The sequence below is a fragment of the Chionomys nivalis genome, chromosome 1 (assembly GCF_950005125.1).
Source record: "Chionomys nivalis chromosome 1, mChiNiv1.1, whole genome shotgun sequence".
In the NCBI taxonomy this organism is placed as follows: domain Eukaryota; kingdom Metazoa; phylum Chordata; class Mammalia; order Rodentia; family Cricetidae; genus Chionomys; species Chionomys nivalis.
The window spans coordinates 140,581,040-140,602,024 of NC_080086.1; the positions used below are offsets into that span (position 1 = coordinate 140,581,040).

The 20,985-nt window shown below is 40.8% G+C and overlaps 1 protein-coding gene across 1 annotated transcript in view; it reads right to left on the reverse strand.

Moving 5' to 3' along the window:
• The window catches only part of Itprid1 (ITPR interacting domain containing 1), a 123,243-nt gene extending 102,817 nt beyond the window's left edge, over positions 1–20,426 (reverse strand). The window contains exons 1-3 of the mRNA XM_057788184.1: positions 20,208–20,426; positions 1,106–1,222; positions 800–979 (exon numbers count right to left, since the gene is read on the reverse strand). Coding sequence (XP_057644167.1) covers positions 800–962 — 163 coding nt within the window. The 5' untranslated portion in view covers positions 963–979; positions 1,106–1,222; positions 20,208–20,426. The remainder of the gene's footprint in view (positions 1–799; positions 980–1,105; positions 1,223–20,207) is intronic.
• Between the last annotated feature and the right edge of the window lie 559 nt (positions 20,427–20,985).

Consider the following 20,985-nt stretch of genomic DNA (forward strand, 5'->3'; position numbering starts at 1 on the left):
ACTAGCTCTTGTAGTCCAGGCTGGCCTCGAACTCCCAGAGATCCGCCTGCCTCTGCCTCCCGAGTGCTGGGATTAAAGGCGTGCGCCACCACTGCCTGACATTCAAGTGCTTTTTGAGCAAACATAAGGAGCTATATTTGGATACCTCAGCCCCCACAAAGAGACATGGCTGCCCTAGTAGGATGCAGATCTCTTGAGCTCTCTGGCAGCCTGTCTAGCTGAATTGTACTGTTTCAAGTTCAGTGACAGACCACCTCTTTATCTCTCTGTCTCCCTTACACGCATGCGAGAAGAAGAAGAAGGAGAAGGAGGAGAAGGAGAAGGAGAAGAGGAAGAGGAAGAGGAAGAGGAAGAGGAGGAGGAGGAGGAGAAGGAGGAGGAGGAGGAGGAGAAGAAGAGAAGGAGGAGGAGGAGGAGAAGAAAAAGAAGAGAAGGAGGAGGAGGAGGAGAAGGAGGAGGAGGAAGAAGAGGAGTGGACCAGAAACAGGAACAGTAGGAAGAAGATTTATGCTGACAGACTGGATGCATCTTCAGAATCCTGGGGTCTAGCATAAAGGTGTTCGAATAGAAAGGAAGCAATATTTATTATCCCTTATTTGGTCTAATTGTGCTGAGGTCCACAGGGGGGTGCAGTCAGATGTGTCCATTTCATAGAACATCTTGGTGTTGTACCAGAAACACTTGTTTCTTTAATGCCAAGTTCAAGTCCTTAGAAGTCACTTGCCCCCAACCAAAAACCTCATATTCCTCATCAACCCATAACTGGACATTTTCTAGATGCCCAGAGAACTTCTCTTACCTTGCACATGCATGGTGATCATTGTGCTTTCCTCCTCAGAGCTAGAAAGTGGATGCCCATCCATAGGTGCCCATGCTCTCTTGGTATGCCTTAAGATCTCTCTCTTGCTCTTGTCCAGACCAGTTCTGTGGGTGTCAGAACTTTGTAGCTTCTCCATCATCATGAGGGAGATTCTGCAACCTGACCGAAAGCACACAGACAGGCAAATCAGTGACAATGCGTGCAGAGCTGAGGTTTGGACTAGGCAGAGGGCAGATTGTGAGCAGCAGTGGAGTCATCCAAGTCTCATGAGGAAGGCTCACCTACCCAAGCAGAATTCCTCCTGATTTGGGCAGAAGAGTTTCTCCACTATGGGCAACCAGGCTGGAAATTAACTTGGCATTGCTTGTCACAGGTTCACAATGATGGGTTCAACGTTGTGTTCTGAAGATGTGGATAGAGAAGAGAGTAATTGAACTTTGACACCAACTTTACTTATGTCAGGCTAGTCTTTGAGCTTTGAGCACATAATAGGTGTTAAAAAACCATGTAAATCTAAGATAGCAAAATTTAGGTTCAAACCCACCCTTTCTGCCTGAGTCATTGTCATAATATATGTTTCAATTAACATTAGGTCAGGCTTCAAATTCAGAGAAATGACTGAAGAGCCAGGCTTCAGCAATATTTCTGGCACCCCAGTGTTGGTGCATGATCACTAATCACATGGCACATACATTGCCATTTTCAATGGATGTCTGATAAAGGCACACATTCTGACTCATTGCAAATATCTGATTATTCTCTGTTACTTCCAGACAAGTACTCCAGATATAATTGTCAGTAACATTGTTCTTATATGCTTTATGTATTCAAATTGTGCCATTCTGTTGAAGTACATTTACCAGTTTAAGGTTTATAAATTTACTGTAAAAATGATGGATACTTATGATAATCATTAATTTCACATTCAAAATCTAAAGACCAAGAAATGTCAAATAGTTAAAAAAAAAAAATAAGGCCCCAAGTGGGGAGCTGCTTTATTCAGGAATGTTAGCTTTTGGGTCTCCTGTGTAGCAAATTAAAAAGAAATGACAATAATGTAAGGCACAAGTGATATATATCCAATTGTATCTCAAACCCTATGTGGTTATCTGGTATAGGAGAGCTGAGAACACTAGAGAAAGTACCCCCCACCATGGTTGGCACTAAAATCATAGTTATTTGGCTTCACACAGGTCTTGACTCCTTCTTTGGAGGAAGTGTCTTTTGAAGCATCTTGCATCCTGTGGGCATGAGTGAAGATCTGTGACAATGCAAGACTTCACAAGAAGTAAAATTCCAAAATTCTGCCCAAGGATATTCTGAGATGGAACGCTCATTGGAGAATCAGAATGCTTTAACAGCAGATGTGTCACAGAAGAAGGACCCTAGAATAACACAATCTTTTTCCTGGTCTCAGCTGGAGGGTTGTCTCTAGGTATAGTGGAGATTCTGCATGGAGGGGCAGGAGCTACCAGGCAGTTGTCTGTGTTCTGAGCTGGAATGTCACATGTCAATCAAATCACTGTGGGGAAGCCCTGGAAGAATTGTTGCATTTTAGTCTTATGTCCTAAGCTTCCACTGTATAACAGCAAATTCTACCTCAGTCCCCAGCTTCACTGAGCCTACAAAAGCTAGCTCTCCTTCTAGTTAGGAGCCAAGTGCTGTTTGAATCGCCATCTTTGACATCTGTTCACTGGACCCTCAGAGCACCTCTTTAGATAAGGACTAAACAAACTGAATGATAGCCTTGAACTCTCCCATGGCAGCCAGGGCAGATGCTGTGATGCATGAGCTCTGCTGCCTCCCCTAGGGAATCACTTTGTTTCCAGGAACATTTGAACCTCAGTGTTGGTCAGTTTCAGTTGACTGTAGGGGGAAGCTTAAACCTGGATTATCTTGTCCCTAGAACCTGAAACATCCAGTCATTTCTCTCCCTACACCCTTATATTTTAATGGCCATGTCATTGAACATTGAACCCTGTGTCTATAAAGAGACCCTCTAATGTGGATGGTTGTTTACAACGTGTTTAATTTTTTTAAAGGTGCAAAACTATATGTACCAAATCTTCACTTTGTACAAACAAAAGCTAATAAGTTGAAAAAAGGAAACATGAATGTACTGGAACATTACCACATTTTCAGAATGTTGAAGACATTCAAAATGAGAAAACAATTTGTTTCACACAGTGATTCTACTTGAGATTTTTTTAGATTGAGCAACCTCAACCGACTGTTCCCTTTCACATCAGCCCATAGCAATGTCAGGAAACATGAAACCTCATGCAGTGACAGCCACCACAGCCTTTGCCAAGAGGGCTGTGTTATGCAATCGACTCCAGAGAAACATATGGGTCAGGGCAAATGATCTTGAGAAAGAAAACTCCAGGTAGTTAGACAACATTCTTGCTGCCTGTCTTGTTTGATTAGCTTTTATTTTGGATTTATTTATTTATTTTGTGTATATGCACAAGCCATGGGAAAAAAATAAAGAGTTCAGAGGTCCTCTCCTTCCATCCTCTGAGTTCTGGGGATTGAACCCAGGTCATTAAGCTTGGTAGTAGTTGCCTTTACCCACTGAACCACCTGTCTCACCCAATCACGGTCTGTAGTCCTTATGATAGGCAAGAGGGCCCTGACTTTCATCTCAGCTCTGTGGCCTTCTGAACTTGAAAAGAATTCTCAGACTTTTCTTATACCACATTCCCTCACATCTGGAATAGTTGTAAAATAAGTACTTCATAGGGAAGATTAATGGGAAATCTATTAAATCTATTCAAAACGACCACATGTTTGCCAACTCTTCCTTATCTTTTTTTGTCTTTTTTTTTTCATCATTTTCCTGTGAAGGAAACAAATCACCAGTTGTTCTAGTTTTGGTGTTGTGCTGGCTAATGTTATGTCAACTTGACACAAGCTTGAGTCATTTGGGAAGTGGAAGCCTCAACTTAGAAAAAGTCCCCCACCAAATTTGCCTAAGGAAAAGTCTATGGGGAAATTTTTAAAAATTAATGACTAATGGGGAGGGCCCAGCCCATGTGGGTGGTGTTATCTTTGAGCTGTTGGACCTGGGTTCTTTAAGAAAGCAGGCTGAGAAAGCCATGAGGAGCAAGTCAGTAAGCAACACTCCTCCATGGCCCCTGCGTGAGTTCCTGCCTTCGAGTTCTTGTTCTGTTTGAATTTCTGCTAAACCCTTTCATTCCCAAACTGCATTTGATTATGTCATTTAATCACAGCATTAGAAACCCCAACTAAGACAATTCCCACTGCTGTAATAAAATATCCTGACCAAAAAAAATGCAACATAGGGGAAGAAAGGGTTTTATTTTCTCTTATAGTTCTAGAATCTAGACCATCATTGAGGGGATGTTAACGTAGTTAGGATCAGGGAGAAACAAATGAGTAGATAATGCTTGCTTACACCCAGCTTTTCCCTATCCTATACAGTTCAGGACCTGCTGCCTAGAGGAAGTGCTACCCAGAATGCTGTCCTCTATATTATAAAATAAAGATAATCACCCTCAGGACATGCTCACAGACAAATATGATAAAGACAATTACTCAAGCAAGGCTCTGTTCCCAGGTGTTCTGTGTTTATTAAGGTGACATTTAAGACTAATCATTTTATCAACCAGTGTAAGAGTTCTTCAGGTAGAAAACAAATTTGGTATTCTTAGTTTGTGGAGGACTTTTGTTGGCTTGAAATCACTCAATCGGGATAACAGAAATATCTGGAATTGTGAGATTACAGAATTTCTACAACTGTGGAGATGTGGAGTCCCCGGAGCATGCTAGAGGTTTTTAGCAGAGTCTTGAAATTTCTTCAATTGTGCACTTGATCTCATGAGAACAGGCTGCAGTTTCTAGCTTTGGTCACCCCTTCTTAATAGGTCCTGTGGGTAATAATCTAACTTCATAAAGGAAGAATAACCCTGACATAATTTGGGTCCATGGGGTTCTCTTTAACCACCTCCTTGAGTTTTTTTCTCATACTCATTATCAGAACGGTTCTTCATCCCTTTATAAGATCTTCAATGTTATCCACACTTCTCTTCTTTCCTCTCCTCTCTCATACACTGACTCCCCTAAGAGCAGTAGCTCTTAGGAAAAGGTTACTTGAAGACTACCCAATGTCTCTTTCCAGCTCTGGCAATGCCCACAGAAGTCTATAAAAGAAACGTCTAGGCTCATGCTCTCAAAAAGATTATTAATAAAACTCTCAAGATTACTCACTTCACTACCAAAACTAAGACTTTAACTCTTGAGAAGCTGAAACATTAAGAGAAGAAGAGAATGTGCATTATCCCATTGTGCCCCCAAGTGACATTCAAGGGAGTGGCATTGCTTATCTCACCCATCTTCTATACTTTCTGGACTACCCTTAGTCTCAAGGACTCATGCTCCCTGTATGCCAACTTCAGCAATGAATAGCCTTCCATGTCCCTTATCCAGCTGCAACCTAGATGTTCTTTCCTTTGTCAGCATCTCAAGCCAGGACCTTCTGCTCTTCCTACCAAACAATCTGATCTACGTACTTGGGGGTGGTATAAATTTATTTTGTGTTTGCTTTGCTGCTCTGTGCTCTGGCTTTTTCTGCGCATGTCATCCGACTGTGGAGTCATAGATACCCACTGTATTCACCCTCACTCACTACCAATAATAGAAGGGCTTTTTTGTCATCTTTCTGCAAGATTTCATTATCAATGTAGACTACACTCCATTTTGTTTGTCCCTGTAAGCCTTGTCCATTACACTTTCACTTTCAGTAATCTTTCTTTCTACTTAATTCCCATGGTCATAATTTATTAATCAGAAAATGGCCTCTCACATCCCAAGTCTGATGTGGGACGGTCATCTGTCTATCTGTTGCTTTCATTGGTTAATTAATAAAGAAACTGCTTGGCCTGATAGGTCTGAACATAGGTAGGTGGGGTAGACAGAACAGAATGCTGGGAAGGAGGGAAGTGAGGGCAATCGCCATGCCTCTCCTCTCTGGGTCAGATGCCATGAAGCCAGCCACCAGGTCAGACATGCTCAATCTTTCCCAGTAAGCCACCACCTTGTGGTGCTACACAGATTATTAGAAATGGGTTAATCAAGATGTGAGAATTAGCCAGTAAGAGGCTAGAGCTAATGGGCCAGGCAGTGTTTAAAAGAATACAGTTTCCATGTTGTTATTTCGGTAAAGCTAGCCGGTGGCTGGGAGCTTTCCTGGGTGGTGGGAAGCAGCCCACCACTCCATCTACAGGGAGCTGGGCAGGACAAAAAGCAGGCCTGCCCACAGCTCCTTCAACACAAGTCAAAAAACATTCTGTTGCTTCTATTCAGTATTTCCTAGGACACCATCTTTATCCTTCTTGTTGGGTCATTCTATCCAGTTTGAAACATACTATCATATGATCCACCTTAAAATAATCCTCCACCTACCCTCCCAAATCCGAATTCAACTTCACCTTGGTTTTATAGAACAATGATGACGATTCCCATACTCAAATTTCCAAATCTTGTCCGTTCTCTAAACTTCCCATTTACTTGACATTTCCACATGGATATTTATAGAAAACTTAGGATATGCCACAGTGAATTCTTCATTGTTTCCTTGGTTTCATCTTATCCTCTTTTAACATTCTGCATCTCAACCAATTGCATTCCCTTAGCATACCTGCTCAGTTCAAGAGCCTACAAGCCTTCCTTGGTTCTTACATCCCTTCCATCTCTCAAATTTAATCCTAAAATAAAGGAACACCCTTACCACCTAGCTCGAACATTCACTTCCACTGCTATCAAACAGAACTTTCAGTCTTTCTTGGGTCTAGTAAGAGGACCCTGTCCACACACCATTCACTCCTTCCATATGTAGCTGAATATATTATTAGGGCTTAATTTTCTCTCCTTTTTTTTTTACCACTTTAGAATCTCTGGAAGCTGTACTTATCACTTTGTCTTAATAAAAACACATTTTAATTGCATTCATAATAATGACATTTCCAGAATTTCTTCCTATTTAGCATAAAGCAATCTTTCTCAAGTTTGATTCCATCTTCCTAGATTCTAAAATTTGAGTTTCTATGCCTCAGTATTCAGTGTTCATTTCTCTCTTCTGCCTACAACCTCTTCCTATATAAATGTGTCTATATTTGTTTCACAGTTACCCTTAACTCATTGTAAATTACTATTAAAGTATTGGTTTTGTTTTGTAAGTCTGTGTTTATCCTTCAATTTACCCAACTTAATCCACAGCAGATATCTTTGTTATCTTATCATATTGGTGTAGGTAAGATACTCAATATGTGTTTGCCAAATGAGTGGCTGTGTAAATGAATACCAGAAACAACTGAACTAATCAAAACAGAGCTGATTAACGTAAGGAAGGCTAGAAAAGATGTCACTACTATACATTTGCTAGGAATGGTTCAAAACATCAAGAAGTAATGTATGATAGATATTAATTAGAAAATTAATGTGATTATATATTATTTATATGTAGACACATACAAGCAGTATTCCTATCATAGTAAGTACTATCTAAAATATTGCTTAAAACTATCTGAATAGTTTATTCTCACTTCTCCTATTAGTCTCTCAACAGCTAATGAGCAAAGGAAAGATTTTAATCCATCACCAGGGAAATGAAAAGCATGTAGTTTCCAGTTTAAATTAATCAACAAATAGCTATCAATTGGCTGTAGGACACTAGACATGTAGTTTCAAGTTTCTTGGAATGTAGCTTCTTCTCACATAATAGGGAGGAATTGAATGAGATGAGATAATTCTGTAATTTAATTATTCTATTTCCATTTTCCACACAGACTATTTAATATGAGGCTAATGGTGCTCACAGTGAAAATATTTTAAAATTATTTTCAACAAAATTACATGAACAAGAAGAATAAGCCATTGTTCCTAGTACTCATAAGTTTGGAAGATTCAAAATCTCAAGCAACAAAGTCAAGCCAGGAATCCCCTTCTGCTCTCACTTCTTATCCAAGTATCGAAGTCCCACAAACACTGGTAAAGACTTCCAAATGATTCAGGAAAGTAGAGGCAGATTCTGGGGAAGAGTGTGTTCCATCAACACTCTGCTGAGAGGAACAGGCAGTCTGTGATGACTTATTCTGTGGGTGGCTTCCTCCCACCATGAAATATGTGAAGGTTGCTCACTCTTGCCATTTAGGAGCGAGCTGGATTTAAAGACAAGGCATTTATTCCCCAGCTGGAACCTAATGCCAGGCTCCCTGAACTTGGAGTTATCATCGTTTACCAGCAAAAATGAGCATGAGATTATTAGTTGAAAGACCACAAACACTGCCTCCTAGAGACCTGCAACAACTTCAAGCCTGGTGACATCAGACCTACTAATTCATCCACGTTATCACTGTTCTGACCACGTCCCAACTTTCAAGCTTTTTTTTCTTCCTCAATGACTACCTTTTGGTTGCTCTGTCTTCTTTACATTGGCTTTGCCTTCTTCTGCCAAGAAGGAAAGAAAGGATGAGGGAACATGAGTGATGCTCACATGGCTCATTTTCTAGTCCACCATCTCTGTAATCTAAGTTCCTTCTAGAGCATCAAACTCTTGAAAGAGAACTAAGTTTTATCAACATGCTCTCCTCCCTAATTGTGTTGGTACAGGACTTGCTGCAAGCAGAGCCCCTCTCTTCCCCGGACACTGTCTCATTGTGCTAAACTAGAACTTGCTTGTGAGCATTTTTCTCCTCCAGTGTTTTCACAACAACTTGTGAAAAATCCTACGACAGAGCTCACCAGACTCAAGTGAAAGAGTTCACCTCATCAATGTCTCTTCCATAATACAAATGAACTAACTAAATGTAAAACCCACGAAATCCCTTCTGTATCCATGGTGCTTAGTCCAGGATACATGTGATTGTAGTTGCTTAATGAGTGAAACAGTGAGTGTGCATCTGACCTTGGAATCTGCATTATTAGTAAGAGAAAATGGTGACCTATTCACCTTTATAATACCTATTATGTCAGACAATGTATCACACGCCAGAAGTTACTCATAAAGTACATTGTAAAAGTAAGCCATTATAAGTAAATTGATTCAATAATGACATTTACCAATTTAATTTGATTAAATATTAGAGTGTCTACTATGTACAAGAAAAAAATTAAGAAGCTTAGATTTGATTATAAGAAATTATGCCAATTAACTCTAGTGAGAGATGTAGAAGGATGTGCATACTAACAGAAACACAAGATCATTTTCCAAATGCTATAAGAGGAATTCTTTCATTTATGAATACATCAGGATTCTTAGAAAGGAGACATTTTGATTCTGGCCCTTGAATAATGAGAGACAAATAGCAATACTTCCCAGGCACAGACTCTGAAATATTTATCAACAGTAGAACATATGGAATGTTAGAAAGTGGCTTTGTGATTAACATATGTTCTTTAGTGTTAACAAATCAGGAAGCGTCTTAGCTGGTGGTTATGGTACTTAAGTGACCCTTCAGTTTGCTTCTATCACACATCCCTCACATGTATCTTTCTTGCTGTCTTTAAAATAGAATGGTCAAGTAGGAATCCCCAACCTAACATATAATCTCTACAAAAAGCACGCAATTAGCATCATACTTGGTGAGAAATTTCTAGATGCCTCACCAAGATCAGGAATGAGGCAAATATGCTTCTTCCTGCATCCTTTTCCAATGCTATACGAGGAGTGTATTGGTGATAGGACAAAGCAAGAGTTTAGAAGCAGTTCCTACTGATCTGGAAGGAGGAAGGGGCACCAGAATTATTACAAGTCCACGTGTAAAACAATGACTCTGGACACAGCTTTCACCATGCAGAAAAAGAATAAAGTCAACATGAACCAGAAGCCAAAATGACACGTGCAAAATAAAAACAATCAAAATATAACATAGAAGAATGTTTAAATGACACTAAAAGCAGTTTATGAAAAAAAGAAGTTATAAGCTAGGTATTGTTGAAACTATGTATTTTGTATGTAAAAGATGTTGCCAAGAGAAAGAAAACAAGATAGACCAGGAGAAAATATGTGCAAAAAACATTATCTGATAAAAGACTATCACAATGAACAATAGTACCATTGAACCATTATATCTAAACAAGTAGAATAAAGAAGTGACCAAAAAGCCTTAAGACTTCAGGATACCAGGGACACTTGAGTCTGGTGAGCTCTGTCGTAGGGTTTTTCACAAGTGGTTGTGAAAACATTGGAGGAGAAAAATGCTCACAGATGATAAATATACATATAAAAAGATGGTTCATGCCAAGTGTTGTCAAGGAAATACAGACCAAATATTCATTGGCACACTTAATAGAGTGCTTCTAGCACTTCAGAACACTCATAGGACCGAGTATGGGCAAGAATGTAGCCCATCACAAATACTCGTTCACTGCAGGCAGAAGTAAGAACTACTGTAACCACTTTGCAAGACAGCTTGGCAGTTTATTACGTATGACCCAGCAATCACACTGCTGTTGTTTACCACACAGAGTTGGAAACTTACATTCATACAAAGCTTTCACATGAGTGTTTGTGGCACCTTTTCATAACTGACAGAACTTGGGGTAAAAACAGAGTGTTCCTCAGGAGGTTGTAATTGTTTTTTCATTTTTTTGTTTTTTGTTTTGGCTCTTTGGGTTCATGCCACCCAGCTCCCAAATTAATACACACGGAAGCTTATTATTATTATAAATGCCTGGCCTTAGTTTGGTTTATTTCTAGCCAGATTTTCCTAACTTAAATTATCCTATCTTTTGCCTCTGGGATTTTACCTTACTCTATTTTGGTGTATCTTCTCTTTACTTTTATTCTGTGTCTGGCTGTGTAGCTGAGTGGTTGACCCCTGGAGTCCTCCTCTCCTCCTTTTGCTCCCTGAACCTTCTTCCTTCCCAAATTTCTCCTCCTATTTATTCTCTCTGCCAGCCCTGGCCATCCTTTCTCCTGCCTTGCTATTGACCATTCAGCTCTTTATTAGACCAACCAGGTGTTTTAGGCAGGCAAAGTAACACAGCTTCACAGAATTAAATAAATGCAACATAAAAGAATGCAGCACATCTTTACACTATTCAACAAATATTTCACAGCCTAAACAAATATAACATATCTTTAATATTCCACAACAGGAGGTGAACGGAGAAACCAGTCTGCAAAGTCATACTGCCCTAAACTAATGTATGAGGAGGAAGTTTAGGAGAAGGAAAACTATGAATTCAGAAAAATTGCAACAAACTTTAAGTGTTAGGGCAGAGGAACAGTGAACAGGCAAAGCACAGAGGATATTTTAGTGTAGTTAAATGACTCTGTGTAATAAAAAATGTTTTATAAATGGTGTTATATGTATACTCATGTCAAACACAGGACATGAGTAATAACACAAACTGTGGTCCTTAAGTGATGATGTTTCCTCAATATGGCTTCTTAATTGCAAAAATATGCTTTCCTTTTGAGGGATGTTGACAACGAGGAGAGCTATAAATAGAGGATGTGAACTCTACCTTTTATATTTAGTTGGGAAGCTAAATTGGCTTTATATTTTTTATGTTAGTGTGACTTTTATTTATTTTTTTAATTTATTTATTTATTAATTAAAGATTTCTGCCTCCTCCCCACCACCACCTCCCATTTCCCTCCCCCTTCTCCAATCAATTCCCCCTCCCTCCTCAGCCCGAAGAGCAATCAGGGTTCCCTGCCCTGTGGGAAGTCCAAGGACCACCCACCTCCATCCCGGTCTAGTAAGGTGAACATCCAAACTGCCTAGGCTCCCACAAAGCCAGTACGTGCAGTAGGATCAAAAACCCATTGCCATTGTTCTTGAGTTCTCAGTAGTCCTCATTGTCCGCTATGTTCAGTGAGTCAGGTTTTATCCCATGCTTTTTCAGACCCAGGCCAGCTGGCCTTGGTGAGTTCCAGATAGAACATCCCCATTGTCTCAGTGTGTGGGTGCACCCCTCGCGGTCCTGAGTTTCTTGCTCGTGCTCTCTCTCCTTCTGCTCCTGATTTGGACCTTGAGATTTCAGTCCAGTGCTCCAATGTGGGTCTCTGTCTCTGTCTCCTTTCCTCGCCTGATGAAGTTTAATATTCAGGAGGATGCCTATATGTTTTTCTTTGGGTTCACCTTCTTATTTAGCTTCTCCAGGATCACGAATTATAGGCTCAATGTCCTTTATTTATGGCTAGAAACCAAATATGAGTGAGTACATCCCATGTTCCTCTTTTTGGGTCTGGCTTACCTCATTCAGGATAGTGTTTTCTATTTCCGTCCATTTGCATGCAAAATTCAAGAAGTCATTGTTTTTTACTGATGAATAGTACCCTAATATGTATATATTCCATACTTTCTTCATCCATTCTTCCATTGAAGGGCATCTAGGTTGTTTCCAGGTTCTGGCTATTACAAACAATACTGCTATGAACATAGTTGAGCACATACTTTTGTTGTATGATAAGGCATCTCTTGGGTATATTCCCAGAGTGGTATTGCTGGGTCCAGAGGTAGGTTGATCCCGAATTTCCTGAGAAACCGCCACACTGCTTTCCAAAGTGGTTGCACAAGTTTGCATTCCCACCAGCAATGGATGAGTGTACCCCTTTTTCCACAACGTCTCCAGCAAAGGCTATCATTGGTGTTTTTGATTTTACCATTCTGACAGGTGTAAGACGGTATCTTAAAGTTGTCTTGATTTGCATTTCCCTGATAGCTAAGGAAGGTGAGCATGACCTTAAATGTCTTTTGGCCATTTGAACTTCTTCTGTTGAGAATTCTCTGTTCATCTCAGTGCCCCATTTTATAATTGGGTTGATTAGCCTTTTACAGTCTAGTTTCTTGAGTTCTTTATATATTTTGGAGATCAGACCTTTGTCAGTTGCGGGGTTGGTGAAGATCTTCTCCCAGTCAGTGGGTTCCCTTTTTGTCTTAGTGACAGTGTCCTTTGCTTTACAGAAACTTCTCAGTCTCAGGAGGTCCCATTTATTCAATGAGGCCCTTAATGTCTGTGCTGCTGGGGTTATACGTAGGAAGTGGTCTCCCGTGCCCATGTGTTGTAGAGTACTTCCCACTTTCTCTTTTATCAGGTTCAGTGTGTTCGGACTGATATTGAGGTCTTTAATCCATTTGGACTTGAGTTTTGTGCATGGTGATAGATATGAATCTATTTTCATTCTTCTACAGATTGACAACCAGTTTTGCCAGCACAATTTGTTGAAGATGCTCTCTTTATTCCATTGTATACTTTTAGCTCCTTTATCATAAAAGGGTGTTGAATTTTGTCGAATGCTTTTTCAGCATCTAATGAAATGATCATATGGTTTTTTTCTTTCAGTTTATTTATATGGTGGATTACATTGATAGATTTGCGTATGTTGAACCAGCCCTGCATCTCTGGGATGAAGCCTACTTGATCATAGTGGATAATTTTTCTAATGTGTTCTTGGCTTTAAAAAAGAGAGTGTGTACATTAAATATAATACATATAAATTAAAATAATTTATATACAATATCAGTCAAGTAATTCACTTTAAAATCATAAATTGAATACATCTCAAGTTTAAAATAATATATTGTTTCACAAGGAGAATTGTATCGTATTTCAGTCCTGAAGTAGACGATTATGGTGATACAAATGAAAAGGGAAACACAGGTAAACCACCAAAACCAAAACAGTAACAACAACAAAACCTCAATGAAATAGATGGTAATTAGAAAAGATTAAAAACTAAGAATGCACTTCTGTCTATGTTCCTTTTCTACCTGCATCATTTGAAGAGGCAACCTCCTTTATCCCTCCACCATAAATATAACAACATATTTTTTCCTCATCTTGACCATAACCACTGAATATCAAGGAAACAAGAGATGGAATGAGATTTTTTTTTTTTTTTTTTTTTTTTTTTTTTGGTTTTTCGAGACAGGGTTTCTCTGTGGCTTTGGAGCCTGTCCTGGAACTAGCTCTTGTAGACCAGGCTGGTCTCGAACTCACAGAGATTCACCTGCCTCTGCCTCCCAAGTGCTGGGATTAAAGGCGTGCGCCACCACCGCCCGCCTGGAATGAGATCTTATTCCTGGAAAATGATTATAAGAGACTGTAAAATCATCACCATGTTTTCCTTTAATGATTATATTCAGCAAACAAAGCATGCCCTAGAGAAATTTCACTCATTCAGAAATAGATCGCTAGTGTGTTGTTGATACCTCCAAGAAGACAGAAAGATTTGGATAACCTTAAGGTGCTTTCCAACTTGTAAATACTGGGGAAGTGGGCCCTGGGGGCCTGAGGATGGGAGAGCAGGACAAGCCCCTCTCTCGTGTGGAAACGTGGATGAGGGAAATATGGCTGCCTCCCCTCACTCCTCAACACCTGCAGCAGGTGGGAAAACTGAACAAGCCCTCTGCCTTGCATGTGCAGCTCAGTTGAGTTGACCCTGTCGTCAGGGGCATAGGTGAGGCAGTCCTGAGAGCACAAGAGGGACATAGCTGGTACTGCCTCCTTGTCTGCAGTGTAGTGGAGGCATGAGGAAAAGATGCCCTCCCTTCTTGCCCTTCCCACCTCCAACTGGCAAAGGAGCTGACCCATGTACACAACACTAGGGAAAGCAGACCCTGCACCTTGTCTGGGCAGAATGGCAGAGCTGACTCTGTTGGCAATGGCACAGGTGAGCCAACCCTGAGAACACAAGTGGTGGAGACCTAACCCACCCCTCATCTGCCATATGGGGCATGGGTTAGGGAGAGATCCCCCACACCATGTCCACCAACACCTGAGGCAGGTGGGAGAGCTGGCACTGATGTCATAAGAGTGGGAGATCTTTCCCTCCCCATCAGCTGCAACACTCGGAACAGCAGGCCCTGCACCTCGCCTGTTGACGAAGGTGTAGGTGAGCCAGCCCCGAAGTAGTGAGCATGGGAGACCTATCCCCATTACTCATCTACTGGCATGGGTGGGGGAAAGATCACACCCCCCCCCATGTCACCCAGAAAAGCCTGAGGCAGGCAAGGGAGCTGGTCCTGAGGTCTTAAGAGCAGGAGAACTGTTCCTGGCCCTCATCAGCTGCGGCACGTGGGAGAGTGGACTCTATACTTAGCCTGGGCAACACAGTAGAGCTGGCCCTGAGGGTCCAGCTGAGGGAGATCTTACTCTGAGGACGTGAAAGAGGATGAAATGGCCCCACCCCTTGCTCATGGCTGCAAGGGGAGAATTAGACAGGGCAATGCTGGAGAGCGCACCCTGGTGGTGAAGACGGAAAAGAGCTGTCAGGCTGACCAACCCTGTGTCTACCCAGGCCCAGAATCAGGGTTGTGTGTTGGTCCGTTCCAACTTCCACCCATCTCTGATCTTCTGGAGCACAGGGGTGGGGAGTAAAGAGTAGAGGTCGGTCCTGAGGGCCCAGGGCTGCAAGATCTCCATGACACAAGGCAGCAATGGATATCCAGGAATCCCAGAAACAAGGGGCCAGCGTTGATGATGTAGCAAAAACCAGTAGCCTCAAATCAGACCAATGGTTCCTTGGGATGAACATCTACGTTTAAAAAAAAAAAAAATCTATGGATGAAAGGGTTTACTGTGTGACTCATTGTATCACACTGCAGCTTCCATGATGAGATTCTCCCTTCCTTTCCCCGTTTCTTGTCTTAAATTTTATTTTATTTTACTGGGGTGGATGGGTGAGATTAGGTGGCATGATGTGGAGACACGATGTGAAAGACACAAAGAATAAATGAAAAGAAAGTTAAAAGGTTGAAGGTTAACTGCTGGAAAAATGAAGATTACATTTGCTTATTTCAGCCATTTGAAGATTAAAACTAAAATGAAGAAACGTCAATAGTTGGAAACAACAGTTAATGTTCAGTGGAGTCAGGAAAGGCAGTTACAGAGACAGGAAATTCAAACTGGGGTCATCTACATCTCTGTGAAAATACTGCAACTGTGTTTCATTTTCATAGGAAACAGTAGACAAACTCTGATGAGATGTTCTGGTGGTACTTAGAGGAGAAAGACTTATGGAAAAAAGCATCAATAGCAGAAGGCTAAAATGAAGAAAATATACCCCCCACCCAGAGAAATGCTTTGTAAATACAGCTAAGTCAATATTTATTTAAAACAAAATTGAGCTCCAGGTAAAAGATATTAGCTTGCCAGATACATACATCACCTTATAAGACATAATTATGTGTTGCATAGCAACAGAGAACGTCTTAGAAGACTTCACTAGGTGGCTATCGCCAAGGTGTGAACAATGTAGAGTGTACACATGCAGACTACCACAGCCGTGACATCAGCACCACGTCATTTTGTGGTTCACTGGCATACATTCTCTCCATTAGGTCAATGTGTCATTTGTAGCCTGTGACTGTATTCATATTACAGAAAGATAAATAATGAACGCTTGTGCCTAATATATAGCTTCTGAAAACATAAAACAGAAGAGGCCATTAAAGTAGAAATTAGGACTGCAAATCATATTTTAAAAAAATCTTCTAATACAACCTTCTGAGGACTGATAGATTAAGTAGAAAACCAGATAAATACAAATAATATATTTAATGAACATATAGTTTTTTGGGGAAAATATAGTTCAACATATACTTGTAATCAGAGCATCACATTTCACTGCAACACAAGGTCCCGCTTTGAGGCTCTTAGTCTTGTAGATGAAAAAATTAAAAATAGACTCGGGTTTTGGGGGGATAATTCACTTGCTTCCCTGGCAAGGACAATGACATGAGTTTGATCCCAGAAATCCATATTTTAATATTAAAAAAAACAAGGTGAAGTAGTATAGACACTTGTACTCCCAGCCTTGGAGCGGTCAAAACAGGCAGATCTCTGTCACTGACTAGCCTACCAGCCTCATCTTCTTGATGAATTCTGGTCCTCTAAAAGATCCTATGTCCAAAAGAAGATGGGAAGAAGCCGAAGAGTAGCAGCTGTGGTTGTCCTCTGGCATCCACACACATGTACACACCCATAAGTACATGTACACACCCACAAATACATGAGCACACCCATAAGTACATGTGCACGCATATACACACATGTGCATCTGCACAGACATGAGCAACCACATCATATTCAAACACACACATACACAACTATAAAAAGAAAAAGCTAAAATGGACTCAGAAGGAAACTCAAGGACAATTTTACTTGAGTTTGAGTGAAAAAAAGTCTAATTTCAATAGGACAGAGATGAAGGTGATCTCAGCAGTTTCTGGGGGAGAAGAAGGAAAAGGGAAAGGAGAGGTGACCATATTCTTGACTTAATTGTCAGGAAAGCCAGTCAGCCAGGCCTTTGCTTCCTTCTTCCCCGAGTAGCACTCTCGATCGAGAGAATGAACGTTTTTAATTCCTCCCCGGATGGCAAGTTATCAGTAAGCAATCAAACACCAGTTCAGAATTAATTGAAAATTATAAATAAGAAATATCAGGTTAATGTTAAAAACAAATGATTTAGTAAACTCTCTTGGAAGAAGAAGCTATTCATTTGGGAGCAAACAGCTATTTAAATCCCTACTCCATACAGCTGACCAAAATAAATTCCAGGTGAAATCATAAGGTAAGAGGCAACAAACAGACAGATGAACAAGCCTATGAGAAACACAGGAAAGTATTTTTACAACTTAGAGTAGAAGAGCCCCGCTTAATCAAGATAAAAATGAAAACCCATTTAGAGCAAAAGATGGTTAAATTTGGCTATATCAAAATATAAATGTTTGTGAATAGCAAGATGCTACAGCAAAGAAATTGCATAAAATACAAAGATAATCAACCAGAGTAGAGGCAAACAGGAAAAATGTGCACAGGGCGATGAAGAAGCGCTCCTCTCTCTGCTTTGTGGGTGTTTCCTATGCAAGTTAAAAGATCTAGCTCTCCTAGTAGCCCAGAAGTTTGGATCTGCTGTAGTCTCAGCTACGAATAAAAGCCTCAAGGAAACACTCCCCATACTGCCCTAAGTAGGAGGCAGTGTTGGATAGTTTTATGTTGCCTTGACACATGCTAAAGTCATCTGAGAGGAGGAAACGTCAATTAAGAAAATGTCTTCATGAGATAGGGCTGTAGACAAGCCTGTAGGACATGTTCTTCATTAATGATTGATATGGGAGGGTGCAGTCCATTGTGGGCATAGAATCCCCTGTGTTGGGGGTACTGGGTTCTATAAGATTGAGCAACCCATGAAGGGCAAGCCAGTAAGCAACTCCCATCCATGGCCTCTGCCACAAGTTTCCTGCCCTTTTTGAGTTCCTGTTCTAACTTTTTTCAGTGATGAACAGTGTTATGTAGAAGTCTAAGTCAAACAAACTTTTTCCTCCCCACATTGCTTTGGTCACGATGTTGTATCATAGCAACAATAGCACGAACTAAGACAGTCTACGACTGGGAAAAGCTCAGGAGAACCACACAGTTTCCCTATGCTCAGTCATGCAGAATCTGTTGGAAGACTCTTGATAGGGCAGGACAAATAAGAGAAACTGTCTCAAACTTTCCAAGGCACATGTTAGATAAGAGGCAGAATAATAGCCAAATACAGAGGCAGGAGAAATATCTCTGCAATAGAATAAAGGATGTTTCAGACTGGAGATGAAAATATGACAAGCCACATAAACATTTGAAGCCCAAGCTTGGCTGAAGGAAGAGTCACACTCTCTTTTCATGTATGTTTTCCTTAAAGAAGCCAATTCATAATGTCTGCAATAAAGCCTAATGGATAATATCCACAAAACACTGCCCATAGTCTCTCTCTCTCTCCTTCTCCCTCTCTCTCCTGCTTTCCCCTCCTTCTCCCTCCTTCTCCCCCCTTTCCCCATTTCTTTATCCCCTTTTTCCCATATTCCCTTTTTCCCTCCCTTCTCTCCCTCTCTCTTCTCTCCATCTCTCCACATTTCTTATTATCTCTGGTTCCTTTTCTCCCTCACTACAGCTTCAACAGTTAGGAAAACTTCCTGTAACCTCCAGACACACTTCCTAATGTCTCCCATGGGCAAGTCACAGAGATGCTGGGCTGTCCATGGGAGACATATAGAAAGTATTTTGTATTGGCAAACAAGATGCTAATTTTCTATTATTTTCTTTTTTCTAAATGCATATTAACTTGTTTGAGCTACTTTCACAATATATCTTGACAACCTTCTGACTAGTGAACTCAGAAGAATTCCCAATGTACTTAAACCTTGTTCTTGTATTTTGGACAGTGTTTCCTAAATTTTCTTGGATATGCAAAATCTATCTGTGACCCCACTCCCTTTGGCTCTTTAGAGTCCTTGAGGAGACTGTTCTGAGGGGTGACTGGCTACATGGGGCAGCCAAGAGGTGAATGCAGAGAGCAGAGTACTCTAGCAGATGCATGAGCTTAACATCAAGATCGTTTGAAAACTGCCAAAAAGAGAAGGTTCATGTCAACATAGTGAGGCAAGAATCATTCAACTCTGAACTGTCCCGATTGCTTTGGTGTTTGCTTCCTGCCATAATGTTTGAATACCAATATGAAATTCTTTCCTGCATGTGGTACCAAGGCAATGATAAATGGGTGATTTTTCAATAAAAATTTTATAATGAGATGTCTGTGTTCACTTATCCACCACTGCCTTCTTCAGTTCTTTTCTTTTAATCAAGGTGCCTGGTTCAGTACTAAACACAGAGTAGTCAGTTACATTTGAAGTTCAGGCGGAAAACAAACAATCAGAACCCCAAACCACACAATTTACAGCCTTGGTGAATTATTTCAGATAGATTTCATCAAATCAAACAATCAAATAAAAGTTGTGAATCTAAGAGTCAACTGTACCTAAGACTCTTTCATTTTATCTGGTAAAGCTGGCCTGAAAGAACATTCTCTACTCTGTCAAGATTTTCACTTCCATAGCATGCTGTGTGCACATGCCCATGAAAGGGTAGGGTGGGAGCGCACGCGCGCGCACACACACACACACACATTCCACATGACTTTAGTATGTTAAGCTCATTCTTCATGTTTAATGAATTCATTGATTGGTTAAAAATGAAAAGAATCAGTGAAAAAAACTCCAATAAGCAAAGAAGAGCTACCAAAAGAAGACAGCATCATTTCGGCAACACTCCTTGAACATATTGCTAGAAACAGTATTGAGCAACTAAGGGTTAGGACTTAATACATTTGAACCTAGAGCATTAGACCTTTCCATGTTAATAGTGGCCACCAAGCAGTGGGCATGAAGGCGTGCAGGCCTGACTCCCTGACAACTAGATCGCTTTACCTGTTGCTAATGGCTTTCTTCCTGGGAGTTGCCCAATCCCACAGCTGCAGGTAGGTAAGGAATCTCAGAACAAGCTCAAGTGGCCCTCTTATTCCAACAGAGAAGAAATGAGAGCAGAGATCTACCATCTCCCCACAGGCTGGGAAAACACAGTTTGTAAGACTTACTGCAGCAGATCAGCAGAGAAGCAGGCTTGGAGCTTGCTGTGGTTTCTCTGAGAATGTGGATGGAGGTCTTGGTACTTTGTGTTTTCCTGTCTTCACCACCAGTAAGATGGAAAAATCCTGGTGACCAAAGTGACCCCGGTTGCTATCTGCTCCTATTTAAAAGGATGATCTGCTTGCCAAAAGTCATTGTCAAGTTCAAGATGAAAACCCACAGTGATTCATTCCCTCTCCTTTCCTCTCTACAAGAAAAAAAATAGTAGCAGAAAATACAAATGACAAGAGTTATTAGTCACCAATCCAGGGCTGTGAGGAAGAGTGTGGGCAACGATACAATGGCTCTGTTGTTTTTCTATTTCTATGAAACTGCCTGTTCCTTCAGTGACCTTTGACATGCTGGCTGTGGCACCTGGTCTGAATGCAGTGCTGGAGAGCACTTTCCTGAGGAGGGCAAGCAACTTGTCTTCATTTGGTTACCATGGTTATGGTACTGCTTGTTACCAATCCAGTGATTTGCATTGCAAACCATCCCTGGAAACAAGGACAGTGGGACTTGGTATTCAGGTCTGAGGGCTTCAATACACAGAAAGAACAATTGGAAAGTTCCGAGGGAACTAAGCATAAGCATACACTGCTCCAGTCCTGGAAGGGTGACAGACTAAGAGGACATCCCAAGGGCTCCTACTCTCCATAGGACTTCAGTATTTGGGATGCACTTGGGTAAGTTTGTTAACTGTCTAAAGGAAGAGATGAAGAAGTGAATACAAAATAATAATATAGT